We start from the raw sequence: 17,480 nt of genomic DNA on the forward strand, positions 1-17,480 counted from the left end.
AATGAATATCCTATGTTGGGCATTTCATATAAATGGAGTCACAGCATGTGAACTTTTGTGCCTGGCTTCTTCCACTCAGCATGTTTTTTGAGGTTCATCCGTGATGTAGCATGTATCAGTACTTCATGCTTTTTTATAGCTGAATAGCATTCTGTTATATGTGTAGACCATAATTTGTTCACCCTTTCGTCTCTTAATGGTTAATGCTGTTTCTGCCTTTTGGCTCTTATAGTGCCCCTGTAGTGCACTATGAATTTATGTCTGCAAGTATTTGTTGAGTGGGCTTCACAGGTGGCTCAGTAGTAAAGAATTTGCCTGCCAGTGCAGGAGACATGGGTTTGATCGCAGGGTAGGAAAGATCTCTTGGAGGAGGAAATGGCAACCCACTCCAGTGTTCTTACTTGGGAAATCCCATGGATAGAGGAGCCTGGCAGGCTACAATCCACAGGGTCCCAAAGAGTGGGACACAACTGAGCACACACACATGCAATTTGTTGAGTACTTGTTTTTAGTTCTTCTGAGTGTATTCCTAGGAATGGAGAGTTTGAGTCATATTGTAATTCTCAGTTTAATGTTCTGAGGATCCACCAAACCATTTTCCACATTGGCTGAACCATTTTACATTTCCAATAGCAGTGGAACCAATAGAGTTCCAATTTCTTCACTTTCAGGTTTTACCCTTAACTGAAAAGTTGTTGTGTAGTTGTTAGTTTGACAGAAAAGAAGTACCCAAAGTGGTTAAAAATTAGCAAGTCTTTCTGTATTTTCTAGAAATTTAACTTTTTCCATGCTCCTTAGATACGTGGTGGACGGTGGTTTTGTGAAGCAGTTAAATCACAACCCCAGGTTAGGATTGGACATCCTAGAGGTGGTTCCAATTTCAAAGTAAGTCTCTGTGTTAAGCCTTTTTGCTCAGAGAGCAGTTCATTAGATAATTTCTGATTGTTTTGAGAAAGAAAATGAATCACTTAGAAAAAAATCACAGAACATTTTGGGGACTTTTTTGTTGTTTTTTTCCTAAAGGAGTGAGGCATTACAGCGAAGTGGCCGAGCTGGCAGGACTTCCTCAGGAAAATGCTTTCGGATCTATAGTAAAGATTTTTGGAACCAGTGTATGCCTGACCATGTGATCCCTGAGATTAAGAGAACTAGTTTGACATCTGTAGTTCTGACCTTAAAGTGCCTTGCCATACATGATGTCATAAGGTATGTAGACAATTTGAAAAAAAGAAAAATTTGTTAGGGAGTCAGGTTTTTCCTCTGAAGTTTTTTTGAAGTATTTGACAGATATGTTCCTCCATTTCAAGGTTTAACTAAACCCAAATAGAAGGTTTCTTTCCCTTGCTTTACCGGTATTTGATCCCTTGCTCATTATTTTAACCTTGGCTTAATGGAGTGTTTCAGGCTGTTTATTTGGATCATTTAGTGACCACTATTTATCTGTAATGAAATGTATACATTGACTTTAATTCCACTTAGAAAGTGTTGTGTTTTATTTTTGGAGGGATTAGCATTTTTTATGTAGCCACCATGGTACCAAGTACCAAGAGAGGGGAATACTCTTTAGTAGGTTTTGCTTTCGCTAAGCTTAAATTCTAGTGGGGAAATGAGATTCAGACATGAAGCAAAGAATAGAACAACTGTTAAATTTCAGTTAAATGTTGAACTATATAATTAGTATAGGACAGAATATTGTAGGGCCTTGAAATTTTACCATTATAAAATTGATGCTAGAAGAAATAGTGAAAGAAGAGTATTGTCTTTGTCTTAATTTTGTTTTTATTTGTCAGGATGTTGAAGTGTCAGGAACCTAGGGAGAAGATGACCATGCATTCTTTTCTTTTTTTTATGCATTCTTCAAATTCATAATAAGGGAAATAGTTACTAGGTACATCCAGATATATTTTATATACTCTTGGAAAGCCATCTAAGATTTTTTTTTGATAGTTATTGTAGCACCAGAGATTTTCTAGATGAGAATAAAAATCCTAGAAAGAAGAAAGCAGATATATAAAATTGTTTTCATAAAAGATACCTATGAGAAAGGCCATTTTAAAGAAATCTAATTGACCAAACAGATGAACTCAGATTGAAAATATTTATAAAGGCTAACAGAGCAGCATATAACCAAGAATAAATATATATTAGAAAAATAGAAACAATAATTACTCAATATCATCTGCACTGAATTATTTTTCATCTTAAGTTTTAAGACTTAGAAAGTACTGAAAATTCTTAAAATATTAGAGACCAAAAAAAAAAAGACTTCCTTCCACACCTCTCTTTCTTTTTACTTGTAGTTTTATTGAGATATAATTGACATACAGCACTGTGTAAATTTAAGGTATACAGCATAATGTATACATTGTGAAATGATTACCACAGTAAGTTTAGTGAACATCCATCATCTCATACAGATAAAATATTAAAGAAATAGAAAAAAAATTTTTTTCCTCATGATGAGAATTCTTTCATATATAACATATAGCAGTGTTAATTATATTTACCATGTTCTATCTCCCCACAACAGAGAACCAGAATTTGAAATAGATGGTATGGTATTCATAGGTAACAAAAGAAAATGTAGCTTTTGTTGTTACTGTGCTTTCCCATTATCCTCCATCAAGGTTGATTTTAGGGACTTTCCTGGTGGGTAGCACAGTGGAGAAGAATCTGCCTGCTGGTGCTGGGGACACAGGTTCAATCCCTGGTCTGAGAAGATTGCACATGTCATGGAGCAACTAAGCCAATGCGTCACAACTGCTGAGCCCACATACCTCAACTACTGAAGCTGGCACACTCTAAGACCTGCGAGCCGCAAATACTGAACCTGTGAGCCGCAAATACTGAACCTGTGAGCCGCAAATACTGAAGCTCGCATGCCTAGAGCCTGTGCTGTACTACAAGAGAAGCCCAAGCACGACAGCGAAGAGTAGCCCCTGCTTGCGGCAACTCAAAAAGCCCAAGTGCAGCAACGCAGACCCAGGACAGCCAAAATAAACAAAGAAAAATTTTTAATAAAGAATGATTTTAAAACTGAAAAGAGAAGAACAAGTCTAGATAAGAAGGGATGATGACTAGTATGGATTAGAAAATACTGAGAGAAACTTAACAACCATAGATGAGGTTGTCTTGAGGCTTTAGACATTATTTCCACAATACTAAAAGAACTTGCTGATATAATGTCAGAGGTTCTGTAGGTCATCTCTGAGAAACTATGCAGAACAGGTTACCAGAAAATTGTGAGAAACTAAAAAAAATAAATTTTCCATTTAAGAAAAGGGCAGGTTATAGAAATAGCTGCTTAGTAAGCTTTGCCTGGAAAACCCCATGGATGGAGGAGCCTGATGGGCCGCAGTCCGTGGGGTTGCTAGGGGTCGGACAGGACTGAGTGACTTCACTTTCACTTTTCACTTTCACACATTGGAGAAGGAAATGGCAACCCACTCCTGTGTTCTTGCCTGGAGAATCCCAGGGATGGGGGAGCCTGGTGGGCTTCCGTCTATGGGGTCACACACAGTCGGACATGACTGAAGTGACTTAGCAGCAGCAAGCTTTACATTGATTCTTAGCAAATTCAACCATTGTTTATTGGAAAATGGTTTAAGAGAATATAATGCTGATTTGTAATCATCAATGTGAATCAAAATGGATCACAAAGAATATGTCCTCAAACCATTCTGTTTTCAGTTTGAAGATGGGAGCATTCACATAATGGATGCACCACAAGAAGTGATTGAATGATAACCTGATGTCTCTTGTTTTCACCACAGTATTTAACAAGATTACATTTGACATCTTTGTGAATAAGAATATGACAGTACTGCTGAATTAGGGTATAGTTGCTAGATAGCCAAACCCAGAAAGTATTGATTAATTGTTCACCAAGCCTTAATGGGGATTTTATTGGTAGTATGCTGAATTTCACTTTTTCCTGATAAGGATTTTTAATGAAAATATTAAATAAACGTATTAAAATCATGATTTCCAGATTTTTGGTAAAAATTTGCATACCTAATAGGTAGATGATTAAAACTAAGATTTAGAATGGTCTCATAGGCCAGAACCTTGGGCAAAAATCACCAAGGTAAAAGTCTGAAAGGGTGTATTTTAAATCCCATGTTTTGATTGCACATTAAAGAAATTCAGTGTGGAAAAGATCTAAAGTTATCTGATCACCACAAACTTAGTATGAGTTTGCAGTTATTCTGTTTAAAAAATTTAAAAAACCCTACTGCATAAGCTATGATTATTAATAGACTGCAGTGTCCAGATGATTGGGAATTATAACATTCCTGTTCAGTGTTCATCACTGTACATTTGGAATTCAGTTTTGCATGTCATCGGGTTTTATGAGGAGTTTGACAAACTAGATTGTTTCTAAAAAAAAATGCTAATTATATATGATGGATCTCTTAGAAACCAGATAATACAAGGAGAGTTTGACAGAATTGGTACTTGATATAATCAAGGGGAGAAATAATTGTACTTTTAACGAATCTAAAATGGCTGTTATGTAGATGAGGAAGCTGACTAGTTTGGTATTGCTCTAGGATTGGGGTCACAAAATCTGGTCCAGGCTCACTGATAGTTTTTGTAAATAAAATTTTATTGGAACACAGCCATGCCCTTTCATTTATGTATGGGTGCTTTTGCTTTAGCAGTAGAGTTGAGTGGTTGTGACACAGACCATAATGGCCTGTAAAACCTAAAATATTTACTGTCTTGCCTTTAAAAAGTGGCTTCCCTTATAACTCAGTTGGCCTTTAGAAAGTGCTTGCTAGCTAACTCTTGCTCTAGCAGATAACAGGACTTGTTGGTACAAGTTGTAGGAAAGCTGACTATAGAACAGTTGACCAGATTTTTGTTTATTTATATTGAAATAGAGCTGTCAATCCTATAATGGACTTTTTATGTGTAAGATATTGGACCTTTTGTCCCCTTTTGGACCTTTTCCAAAGTGAGAAATTGGAGTAGATCATTTATCATCTCAAAACTAATGGTGGAAAAAATAATCCATTGCAGATAATATTAAGTAATTATTGTCCTGGTAGGCAGGTATATATTCACCTTGGTTATATGTCTCTCTGCTGTCCCTTGTGAATATTATTTTTTTCCATATTTAAAGAATTAATTATCTTGAAGTGTGAAGTGGATCCCATATTCTAGAGGCATCTCTCAATAGTCATACTGACCTTTGTGAATACTGTTAAATGTCTTAGATTGCTTAATGATAGTGTGGTATGTAAGAGAATGTCCTTACTTTCAGGGGACATGCTCTGAAATATTTGGGGGTAAATTGGCATTGTCTTTATAATCTGTTTGCAGACAGTTCAAGAGAAACTAAGTCCATACATATCCATACAGAGGAAGCAAATTGGTAAAGTTAATTGAAGATATTTATCATTGGTTCAAAAACCATTTTGAGGTACTATTAAGTAATTTGTAATTTTTTAGCCACTTTCAGTTAATTCTTCACTGCTTTTTAAAATTGTAATAAAAGTTACAGACTGCAGAACAGAATAGACGGTACTGGCTATGAAGAACCTTTGTTAAGATAAGTAGAGAAGAATCGTGAGAGTATTGCAGCTAAGGGGGAATCAAAAAAAAGGGGCTTCTTGAATTAAATAGAAGAGTGTGATTCAGAAAACATTTCCTCCTTTGTCGAATGCTGATTACCATCATAGAATGCTAAAAAGAAAAGAGAGAGAAAAGACTTGAAAAACAGAAGGAAAACCTTTTAAAGAAATTTTCAAATCTGTATAAAATCTTGCCACGTTCAAGGAATGAAGTCTCATTTTATGTATCACTTAAACACACAGGTTCCCCTATTTGGATCCACCTAATGAAAGACTTATTTTGGAAGCTCTTAAACAACTTTACCAGTGTGATGCTATTGACAGGTAAAGAAGAAAAACCCTCAAAACAAAACCAACCACAATAGATGTTATTCTCTCTTTTTTTTAAGGGTTTTTTAATACTTTCCTTTATCATTAGAAAGTGATTTGTTTGAATTTAATGGATTGCTCTCCCTGAAATTAGAATTTATTTTTAGTCTTCCCTTACCACAGTTCTGAAATTATACCATAAAACTGGTTTTGTTAAGTACTGGTAATATTTAACAAGTAATTTCTGAGCACCATTTCCATTGCCAGGCATTGTGCTGGGCACATCAAAGTAGTAAGCAAGTCAGTCCTTGTTCTCATGACTGTGTGATGGGAAAAGATTTGGTAATTATCATTGTCTCATTTCCTTAAGAACATTTTCCATGCTTCTGTAGCATTGTGTATCTGTTATTATATTACTTTATTCTGCCTTATTGTTTAGTTTGTTGGATATATAGGCCCTTGAGAGCAAGGAATTTTATCATCTTTATGTTTCTCTTATTAGTGTCCACAGTGTATCATATGCCTTATATTGAATTGAATTTCTAGAGGTAATTTAAAGTAATCTAACTTATATCTGACTTATTCTGAGTGATAAACATTTCACTTGTACTCTTTGAAGGCAGAAAGACTTAAGAACTTTTTCTTTCCATTAAGGAGTGGCCATGTGACCAGATTGGGTTTGTCTATGGTGGAATTTCCTCTCCCTCCACATCTGACATGTGCGGTAATAAAGGCTGCTTCTCTTGACTGTGAAGATCTACTGCTTCCAATAGCAGCAATGTTGTCTGTGGAAAATGTCTTCATTAGACCTGGTAAGAAATTTATTGATGAATTTTTTTTAATTGATAGAGTTTATTTTTAGAGAAATTTTAGGTTTATAGAAAAATTGAGGGAAAGTACAAACACAGAGTTTTCCCTATTATTAACATTTTTCACTAGCATGGTACCTTTGTTATAATTAAAGAACCAATATTGATACATTATTATTACTGAAGAGTTCCCTGTTTGTGTTGTACATTCTATAGGTTTTGACAGATCTGTAATGACACATATTCACTGTCAGAATATTGTGCAGAATAGTTGCACTGCCTTAAACTTTCCCTGTGTTCCACCTAGTCATTCCTACATCCCTTCCCCCAAACCCTTAGCAACCACTGATTTTTTTTGCCTTTTCCAATATAGTCGACTATATATTCCGACTATACAGATTCCTGTATTCCTGTACTGGAAGGTATTCCTTCCAATACCTTTTCAGATTGACTTCCTTAATAGTGTGCTTTTATGGCGCCTCCATGTCTTTTGGTGGCAAGATAGCTCATTTCTGTTTTTTGGCGGGAGCATATAGACTTTCTTCAGTCATAGCACGTGGGGCTTCTCTAGTTGCAGTGCGTGGACTTAATTGCCTCTTGGCATGTGGGATCTTAGTTCCCTGACTGGTATCGAAGCCATGTCCCCAATGTTGGAAGGTGGACTCTTAACCACTGGACCTCCAAGGACGTCCCAGCTCATTTCCTCTCATTGCTGAATAGCATTCCATTGTGTGGAGTTTGTGTATCCATTTTCCTTTGGAAAGACATCTTGGTTGCTTTCAAGTTCTGGCAGTTACAGATAAAGCTGCTATAAACATTTGTGTGCAGGTTTTTGTGTGAACATTGATTTTCAACTTATTGCCAAATTATATGATAAAAATATGTTTATATTTGTAAGAAAGTGCCAAACTATCTTCCAAAGTGCCATATTGCATTCCCACCAGCAGTGAGCCTGAGATTCCTGTCGCTCCACATTCTCAACAGCTTTTTGTGTTGGCATTGCTTTGGGATTTTAGCCATTCTAATAGGTGTGTCGTGGTATTTCATTGTGGTTTTAATTTGTGGATCCCTGATGGCATATGATGTTAATCATCTTTTCATGTGCTCATTTGCCATTTGTGTATCTTCTTTGGTGAGATATCTGTTCTGGTCTTTTAAAATCGGATTGTTTGTCTTCTTGTGTGTGTGCTCAGTTGCTCAATCATGTCCCACTCTTTGCAACCCCATGGACTGTAGCGCACCAGGCTCCTCTGTCCATGGAATTTTCCAGGCAAAATTACTGGAACAGGTTGCCATTTCCTCTAGGGGTCTTCCTGACCCAGGGATCGAACCTTTGTCTCTTGCATTTCCTGCATTGGCAGGCGGATTCTTTACCACTGCACCACCTGGGAAGCCCTTTGTTTTCTTATTGTTGGGTTTTAAGAGTTCATTGTATGTTTTAGATAACAGTTGTTTATCAGGTGTGTCTTTTACAAGTATTTTTTTCCCAGTCTATGACTTGTTTTCTCATTCTCTTTGTCTTTCACAGAGCAAAAGTTTTTAATTTTAATGAAGTCCAGTTTATCAGTGGTTTCTTTGATGAGTCATGTGTTTGTATTATATCTGAAAAATCATCACTGTACCTAAGGTCATCTAGATTTTCTCCTATGTCATCTCCTAGAAACTGATGTCCTTCTGTTCTAGCCCCATTTGTTCGAAAGCCTCCTTTTTCCATTGTAATGCCTTTGCTCCTTTGTTAGAGGTCATTTGAATGAATTTGTGTGTGTCTGTTTCTGGTCCATGTATTCTTTTCCACTGATTTGTTTTTCTGTATTTGTGCACTGTCTTGATTATTGAAGCATTATAGTAACTCTTGAATCTAGATAGGGTTATTTCTCCAGCTTTCCTCTTCCCCTTCCTTCAACATTGCTTTAACTTTTAGTTAACTTTTAGTCTTAGCCACTGGGTCTTTTCCCTTTTCACATAAACTTTAGAACTGGTTTGTTGATATCCACAAGATAACTTTCTAAGACTAATTGAGATTACATTGAGTCTATAGATCAAATTGGAAAGAAGTGATATCTTGACAGTATTGTCTTCCTACCCATGTATGTGGAATATCTATTTATTTATATCTCCAGTAATTCACTGAACATTTTTTTTGAAATTACTGAACATATTTTCATTACCGTATATCTAGCCCTACAGGACATGAAACTGAAGATAAATGATTTTTTCATTTTGTTATTCTTTAACTTAATTTTTTGAAGTATAGGGAGTATATAACGATCCTGGCTGAGAGTTAATTTCCTTTAACTGGTAAAGGAAGATAGTATGGTTAACCTTTGCCTTACATTAGTTATATATTAAATTTTTTTCCTCTATGATCAAAAGAAATGGTAGTTCAGCTCTTGTGCCCTTAGAGAAAGGATTATTTTGAGGTTTTCATGTCTTTAGGCTTCTGCTTCTTTCCTTGTCAATATGGGATACAACTTAGTTTGTCATATGTAAGCTTTGCTCTCTTCTATTATGTCTGTGGGGAGGGGAGGCACAACTTTCTTTTCTTTTCAAGGAGCTTCTGAGTTGATTGTATATCTTGCCTGCAACCAAGACTAACAGTAGTGTGCTGTCCCACTGGCCATATCACTTTATGGCTGTGAGTATTGGTTCCAGATTGGTTTATTATTGTGATGATTATAATGAAGGATAAATTTTTGTATAAAAATACTCTGTAGTCCAATCAATATTCTACCTATCCCAAATAGATTGCAGTGTAGTATTGGTTTTTTTATGTGTGTGTGTGTGTGAAGGATAGGGAAGCTTGGTGTGCTGCAGTCCATGGAGCTGCAGAGTCAGACGTGACTTAGCAACTGAACAGCATATATATATATTTATATGTGTATATATTATTTATACTATTCACATTTATATATTTTATTGTGTATACATATATGTACACACATATATGTGTATATATTATTTAATTATACTATTAACATTTATATGTTATTTATTTGTGTATACATATATGTACACATATATTTATGTATGTATTATACTATTTACATTTTACATGTATTTATTTGTATATACCTATATGTACATTTCTATGTTTTATATATATTTATTTGTGGAGAAGGAAATGGCAACCCACTCCAGTACTCTTGCCTAGAAAATTCCATGGATGGAGGAGCCTGGTGGGCTACAGTCCAAGGGGTCGCAAAGAGTCGGACACGACTGAGCAACTTCACTTCACTTCACTTCATATTTTATATATATTTATTTGTGTATACATATGTGCACACATCTATATTTATTTTATATATATATTATTTGTGTATACGTATATGCACACACACACACATATTGTTTATTTGGTTGTCCTGCATCTTGGTTGTGGCACATGGGATCTTTTAGTTGCAGCGTGTGGGATCTAGTTCCCTGAGCAGGGATCAAACCTGGGTCTCTGCGTTGGGAGTGTGGAGTCTTAGTCACTAGACCACTGGGAAAGTCCCTGCAGTGTAGTTTTTAAGTATCAGAATTTTGATTCTAAAAGTATCCTAATTGCAGTTTGTTTTTTTTTCTTCTAGTAAAATGGTATATGCAGTAAATAAGGTTGGCTGGCTTTTGTTAGGTAGTATCAAAGCTAATAATACTGTTTTTAAAAGCTATTATAGAGTAGGGAAGTGGGAGTCAGGAGATCAGGATTCTAGACTGTTGGTCTGGTTTTTCTGGATTTCATTTTTCATTTGGAAAACCAGGGAGTTGGACTGAGGAGATCCAACTCTTAACAGAAATGTTGAAAGAGTTGTACCTTTTATACCTTTTATATCTAGTCGTACCTTTTATATCTAGTTTCAGCAAGTTTTTAACATTCTGCTGCATTTGCTTTATTATTCTCTTTCTTTCTCTGTGCATGTGTGAAGTGAAAGTCGCTCAGTCATGTCTGACTCTTTGCGACCCCATGGACTATGCCCATGGACTTCTCCAGGCCAGAATACTGGAGTGGGTAGCCTATCCCTTCTCCAGCGAATCTTCCCCACCCAGGGATCGAACCGGGGTCTCCTGCATTGCAGGCAGATTCTTTACCAACTGAGCTATCAGGGAAGCCCTTAAAAGTGAAAGTTACTCAGTCACAACCCTTTGCGACCCCGTGGACTACACAGTCATGGAATTCTCCAGGCCAAGAATACTAGAGTTGGTAGCCATTCCCTTCTGCAGGGCATCTTTCCTACCCAGGGATCGAACCCAGGTCTCCCGCACTGCAGGCGGATTCTTTACCAGCTGAGCCACCAGGGAAGCCCTGCATGTGTACATATATATAAGTATTTATAAATATGCATTTTGTTTCTTTTTCTGAATCATTTGAGAGTAAATTGGAAACATTGTGCTCCCTTACCACAAAATATTTACATGTAATTTACTAAGAACACAAGCAATCTCTTTATTTAACCATGGCACATTTATCAAAATTAGGAAAATTAACGTTGATATCTGATGCAATACTATTATCTAGTCCAGAGTTCATATTCAAATTGTTCATTGTCCCTAGAATATACGAAAGTGGTTATAGAATCACTAAGCTATACCACTGTGAAAGGCAGTCCTATATAACTAGAGTTCAATATTTGCTTATAGTTTTTTCTTCTTTTTAAAATTTTTATTGTTTATTGTTTTTCTTTTTTTGGTTTTATTTCTCTCATTGTTCTTTTTTTTTTATTTTGAGGTAAAATTTGCATGTAGTGAAAAGTATAAGTGCTGTGTCTGTAATTCAGTGAATTTTGTGAAACATATTTACTACTATAACCCATACTCCTGTCGAGACCTAGTTTTATCACTGCCGAAAATTCTCTCAGTGCCCCTTCTCAGATTCCATCCCATCTTCTTACAGCCAGCCACTTTTCTGATTTTTTTCAGGTTAGTTTTGCCTCTTCTGAAACTTCATGTAAATAAAATTATATAATATGTGCATTTTTGTGTTTGACTCTTTTTGGTCAACATATTATATGTGAGGTTCATCCATGTTTTTGTATGTATCAATGCTTTTATTTTCTTTATTGTTGACTAGTATCCTGTTGCATACTACAATTGGTTTATCCGTTATCCTGTTGATAGACAGTTGAATTGTTTCTTGTTTGGTGCTATTTATGAGTACAGCTATTTTGAAAATTCTTATGCAAGTGTTCTGTAGATATATATTTTTTATTTATCTTAGGTAAACTAAGAAATTGCCAACTCTTTTCCTGGAGTGGCTATACCATTTAAAAATCGTATCAGTAGTGTTTGAGCGTGCAGCTTTTACTACATGTCCCCTTAACAGTTTGTTCCCAGTCATTTCATTTTTTGCATTCTGTTATATATTAGTGATACCTTTTTGTGGTTTTAGTTTGTATTTTCCTAATGACTAATATTTTGAGCACTTTTTCATGTGAGTATTTATCTCTCTTTTGAAGTATCTACTACAGTCTTCTGCCGATGTTTTAAACTTTTTAAAATGTATTGACTCTGGGAGTTCTTTATTCTAGACTCAAGTTATTTGTTAGGTATGAGTTTGTACATATTTTTTCCCCAGTCTGTGGGTTTTCTGTTTCATTTTTTTCTTTTTTTTAATTTTTATTTTGTATTGGGGTATAGCTGATTAACGAATGTTGTGATAGCTTCAGGTGAACAGCGAAGGGACTCAGTCATCCATATACATGTATCCATTCTCCCCCAGTCTGTTTGCTTTCTTAACAGTGTCTTTTGATGAGAGGTTTTTAATTTTGATAAAGTCTTAGTACATAAATTTTTTTTGTGTGGTTATTGCTTTCTGCTTGGTAAGAAATGTTTTTCTGTCCTGAGATAGTAAAAGTATGCTTCTCTCTCATTTCTCTATTGATTCTTTGATCTAGACGCTTTTTAGTGTCTAACCATTATGTTTAGGACAGTGATCCATCTGAAACTAAGTTTTGTATGTGGTATGAGGTAGGAGTCTAGATTACTTTTTTTCCTGTGACTATCCACTTGTTCCAGCACATTTGTTGAAAAGATTTACTTTCCCCCACTGAATTGCTTTAGCACCTTTGTTAAAATATCTGTGGAAGGTGTATGTGTAGTAGTCTATTTCTAGACTATTTGTCAATCCTTATGTCATTTTTCAACTTTGTATAATTACATAGCTTGTGGTAAATTTTGAAATCAGTGTTGTTTTGGTCATTCTATATTTTTTACATTTCTGTATAAGTTTTTAAAATCAGCATATTGGTTTCTTCAACATAAGCCTGCTAAGAACTTTGATAGGGATTTTGTTGAACCCTTTGGTGGCTTTTTGCCATTTCTTAATCTATCCTTGCCCTAAGGATTATAATACACATCTTTAAAATTTACTCAAAGTTAATATTTTATTGCTTCATGTGAAATATAAGAAACCTTGGAATTGTTTAGTTCCACTTATTCCTCCATCATTTGTGCTATTATTGTCATATATATTATATTTACATACATTATAAACCTCACAATACAGTAGTATAATTTTTCCCTTAAGGCTTCATATATCTTTGAAAGAAGTCAAGAGAAGAGAAAAATTAAGTTGTTTCCATAGCTAGAAGTAAAATTTTGGGATTTTAAATTCTTTAGAGCCTCTATCTGTGTAGACTGTTGATTCTTAGTTTTGTAGCCCTTCAAGTTGTTCAGGTCTTAGGTTTTGATTATATGTTCTTTGTTTTTTTCTTTTTTATTAAGTCCTTGAGGTGGTTTTTGGTATCTTGAAGGCTTTAAGTTGGGTTTAGCAACAACTTTATTACAGTTTAGCAACTTCAGGAAAGGAGGGACTTCCCTTTGCTTGGCTAATATTTGGCCTTAGATATCTATGAACATAGGACAGTCTAATTCTTTAGAATATTGAGATAATAGCCAGTAGAAATGTCTTGTATTCTGTGCTTTGATGGGAAATTCTTGAGTAAGTTTTGCCTTTATGAAGCACTTGATGTCGGTCATGTTAATGGATATAAAGGGTGAATTACCTTGAAAGCACTCAAATAACACAGAGATTTATCAATGTTTTTAAATTCCAAACAATTAAAATATAACTGTAAAGCCGTGGCCTTGTTTATTGTCTTGTCAGACTCAGGATTAGGTTTTATTAGGTTTATTTGTGCATCTGCACAGTCTTCCAGAACATCAGGACAACCTATAGTTTTTTGTTAGGTTTCTTTGATCTTTCTGTTAAACATTTGGGTGGTCTCATATATGACAGTTCCATAGGTAATATCATATTCAGTGGTGAAAAGCTGAAAGCCTTTCCTCTAAAACAGGCGTAAAACAAGGATGCTCACTCTAGCCTCTTCTGTTTAACATAATATTGAAAGTCTGAGCCACAGCAGTCAGAACCAAAAAAGAAGTAAAAGGTATCCAAATTGGAAAGAAGTAAAACTTAATCACTGTTTGCAGATGACATGATAGTATACATATCTCAAGTTGACTCTCTTGAACTTTTCTCTTTGTTTCTTCTTTTCTACAAGGAGCTCAAACTCGAAACCTCTTGACACCGATGATTTTTAAGTTATTATCGCCTAGTGTCATTTATATTTGTCCTGCCTTTCCATTATTTTTATTACCATCCTAATGGGGCTTCCCTGGTAGCTCAGATGGTAAAGCGTCTGCCTACAATGGAGGAGACCTGGGTTCGGTCCCTGGGTCGAGAAGATCCCCTGGAGAAAGAAATGGCAACCCTCTTCAGTATTCTTGCCTGGAAAATCCCATGGACCAAGGAGCCTGGTGGGCTACAGTCCATGGGGTCGTAGAGAGTCGGACACGACTTCACTTCATACATAGAAAACTCTAAAATCTCTGCCAAAAAGTTATTAGTGAATAATAATAGTGAATTCAGTAAAGTTGCAGGATATATGATTAATATTCAGAAATCTGTTGATTTTTCTATTCACTAATATATGAACTATCAGAGAAAGCAAGAAAGTAATCTATTTTGAATTACATCAAAAAGAATAAAATACCTGTTAATAAATTTAATCAAAGAAATACTCTGAAGACTTTACATTACTGAGGAAGGAAATTAAATGTGATTTAAAGAAAGGGGATGATATCTCATGTTCCTGGGTTAGAAGAATTAGTATTGTTAAAAAGTCCTCACTACTCAAAGCAATCTATGGATTTAATGTAATCCCTTTTAAAATACCTGTGACACTTCACAAAACTAGAACAAATAATCCTAAAATTCATATGGAATCATGAAAGACCCTGTATTGCCAAAGCAGTCTTAAGAAAAAAGAACAGAGCTAAAGATGTCACACTCCTTGACTTCAGAGTGTACTACTTCAGAGTAATCAAACAACATGGTATTGGCGCACACACACACACACACACACAGACACTTAGATCAATGAAACAGAGTAGAGAGCCCAGAAATAAACCTATATACTTATGGTTCATCAATCTAAGACAAAGGAGGCAAGAATATGCAATGGAGAAAAGACAGTCTCTTCAGTAAATGGTGCTGGGAAAACTAGACAGCTGCATACATACTTGTGGAATGTATGAAAAAGAATGTATAAAAGAATGAAATTAGAATGTTTTCTCACTCCATGTATAAAAATAAACCCAAAATGGATTAAAGACCTGAAAGGAAGACCTGAAGCCAAGCAGAGCACTCTTTAACATACATTGTAGCAGTATTTTTTTGGATCTGTCTCCTATGGCAAAAAATATATATATATACACACACACCCATACAATAGAATATATTTATCTTGGGCATAAAAAAGAATGAAATTCTGCCATTTGTAACAACATGGATGAAGTCACACAGAGAAAGACAGATACTCTGTAATCACTTATATGTGGAACCTAAAAAAAGAAAATAGTGTGTTTGCTCAGTTGTGTCCGACTCTTTGTGACCCTGTAGCCTGCCAGGCTCCTCTGTCCATGGGATTCTCCAGGCAAGAATCCTGGAGTGGGTTGCCATTGCCTTCTCCTAGGGGTCTTCATGAGTCAGGGATTGAACACTGGTCTCCTGCATTGTAGGCAGATTCTTTACCATCTGAGTTACCACATATACATTTATGTAAGTAACAGAAACAGACTTAACAGATATAGAGAAAGAAATAATGATTACTAGTGAGGAGAGGGAAGCAGGGACAGGTAAATTTGGGGTATAGGATTAAGAGATACAGACTACTATGTTTAAAATAAATAAGCAATAAAGATTTATTTTATTGCACAGGGAAATATGGCCATTATTTTGTAATAGCTTTAAATGAAGTATTTGTTCTTCAGTTAGTCAAGTCTGACTCTGCGACCCCATGGACTGTAGCACACCAGGCTTCCCTGTCCTTCACCATCTCCTGGAGCTTACTCAAACTCATGTCCATCGAGTCAGTGATGCCATCCAACCATTTCATCCTCTGTCGTCCCCTTCTCCTCCTGACTTCTATCTTTCTCAGCATCAGGGTCTTTTCTAGTGAGCCAGCTCTTCGCATCAGGTGGCCACACTGTTGGAGCTTCAGCTTCAGCATCAATCCTTCCAATGAATATTCAGGATTGATTTCCTTGAGGATTGACTGGTTTGATCTCCTTGCAGTCCAAGGGACTCTCAATAGTCTTCTCCAACATTATATTATTATTATAAAGTATATTAGTAAGATTATAGTTAAATGAAGTATAATCTGTAAAAATATTGAATCACTATATTATTGTTCATCTGAAACTGATATAATATTGTAAATCAACTTCAGTAAAAGCCATTTTTAAAGTCTGGCTGCTCTGCTTCAATTTTTGCTGGCCTGCCTCTATTGGTATTACACCAAGCTGTTTGTCTTCCCGGATTGCTAACTGATTGATCTGTTGTTTTTGACAGTGCCCTGGAGCACAAATTGCTACATAGTCTGATCTAAATAAAGTTAGACAACTTGGCAGGGGCATTCCTTGGGATCGTCCAAATCTAATTCCTTGAGGCAACAATTGCTATCAGTTTCTTATTCATACTTAGACACTTCTTATATGCACATATGTGACTTAAGGTTAATTTTTAAACTTAGATCAAGAAGTTCGGCTGCTACAAAATGCAGATTCAGCTTTTAAGCATGTGACTTGCTGAGATCTTGTTATATTCCAAAATATGTATTTGTTGTCCAGCTGCTTTCAAGTGCATATATAGTCTTTATAGGTTAAGCAGTTCTTTCTGGCTTGGGTCTTAGTCTTTGTAGATCACCTAATTTAGTTTATTATATCTGCTCTGCTTAGATGCTTAGTTGTGTCCAACTCCTTGCGACCCCGTAGACTGTAGCCCACTGGGCTCCTCTGTCCATGGGATTCTTCTGGCAAGAATACTGGAGTAGGGTGCCATTTCCTCCTTCTGACCCAGGAATCAAACCCACGTCTCTTCCGTCTCCTGCATTGCCAGGCAGATTCTTTACCACTAGTACCACCTGGGAAGCCCAGTTGATTATACTTATTGGTAAAACTGGCTAGTATTTTCAGATCTCTCATTGAATAAAGATTTTTAAACATCAAAATGATGATGCTGTAGTCATCTGTGTACACAATGTCTGCTAGTATAGATATTGCTTTAGAAGTCAAACAATGGAGTGAGGGCTCTTAAATGTTTTTAAGATGGTAAACAGCATTGCCTTAAAATGGAACAAATTTAAAATAACATTGTGTTGGTTTAAAATTTTTTAAAAATATTTTAACTGTGATATATTTAGAGATAAGTGGTACTTTATTACAGCGTTACTCCCCTGCTTCTGCTCTGAGGATTGTTGTTGTTGAAACTCTTTCTATGTAATAGTTTTGTTTTCTGGTTGATTGT

The 17,480-nt window shown here is 35.7% G+C and overlaps 1 protein-coding gene across 4 annotated transcripts in view; it reads left to right on the forward strand.

Annotated features, from left to right (window-relative positions):
• The window catches only part of DHX40 (DEAH-box helicase 40), a 45,694-nt gene that overhangs the window by 17,401 nt on the left and 10,813 nt on the right, over positions 1–17,480 (forward strand). For 2 of the 4 annotated variants that reach the window (XM_055399747.2, XM_088828637.1), the window contains exons 9-12: positions 799–885; positions 1,024–1,206; positions 5,823–5,903; positions 6,543–6,700. In XM_055399747.2, the coding sequence (XP_055255722.2) occupies positions 799–885; positions 1,024–1,206; positions 5,823–5,903; positions 6,543–6,700 (509 nt within the window). The remainder of the gene's footprint in view (positions 1–798; positions 886–1,023; positions 1,207–5,822; positions 5,904–6,542; positions 6,701–17,480) is intronic. The other 2 variants (XM_055399756.2, XM_055399766.2) reach the window with 2 other exon arrangements.

Source organism: Moschus berezovskii, chromosome 20, assembly GCF_049115385.1.
Source record: "Moschus berezovskii isolate FMDL1 chromosome 20, NW_MosBer_1.0, whole genome shotgun sequence".
In the NCBI taxonomy this organism is placed as follows: domain Eukaryota; kingdom Metazoa; phylum Chordata; class Mammalia; order Artiodactyla; family Moschidae; genus Moschus; species Moschus berezovskii.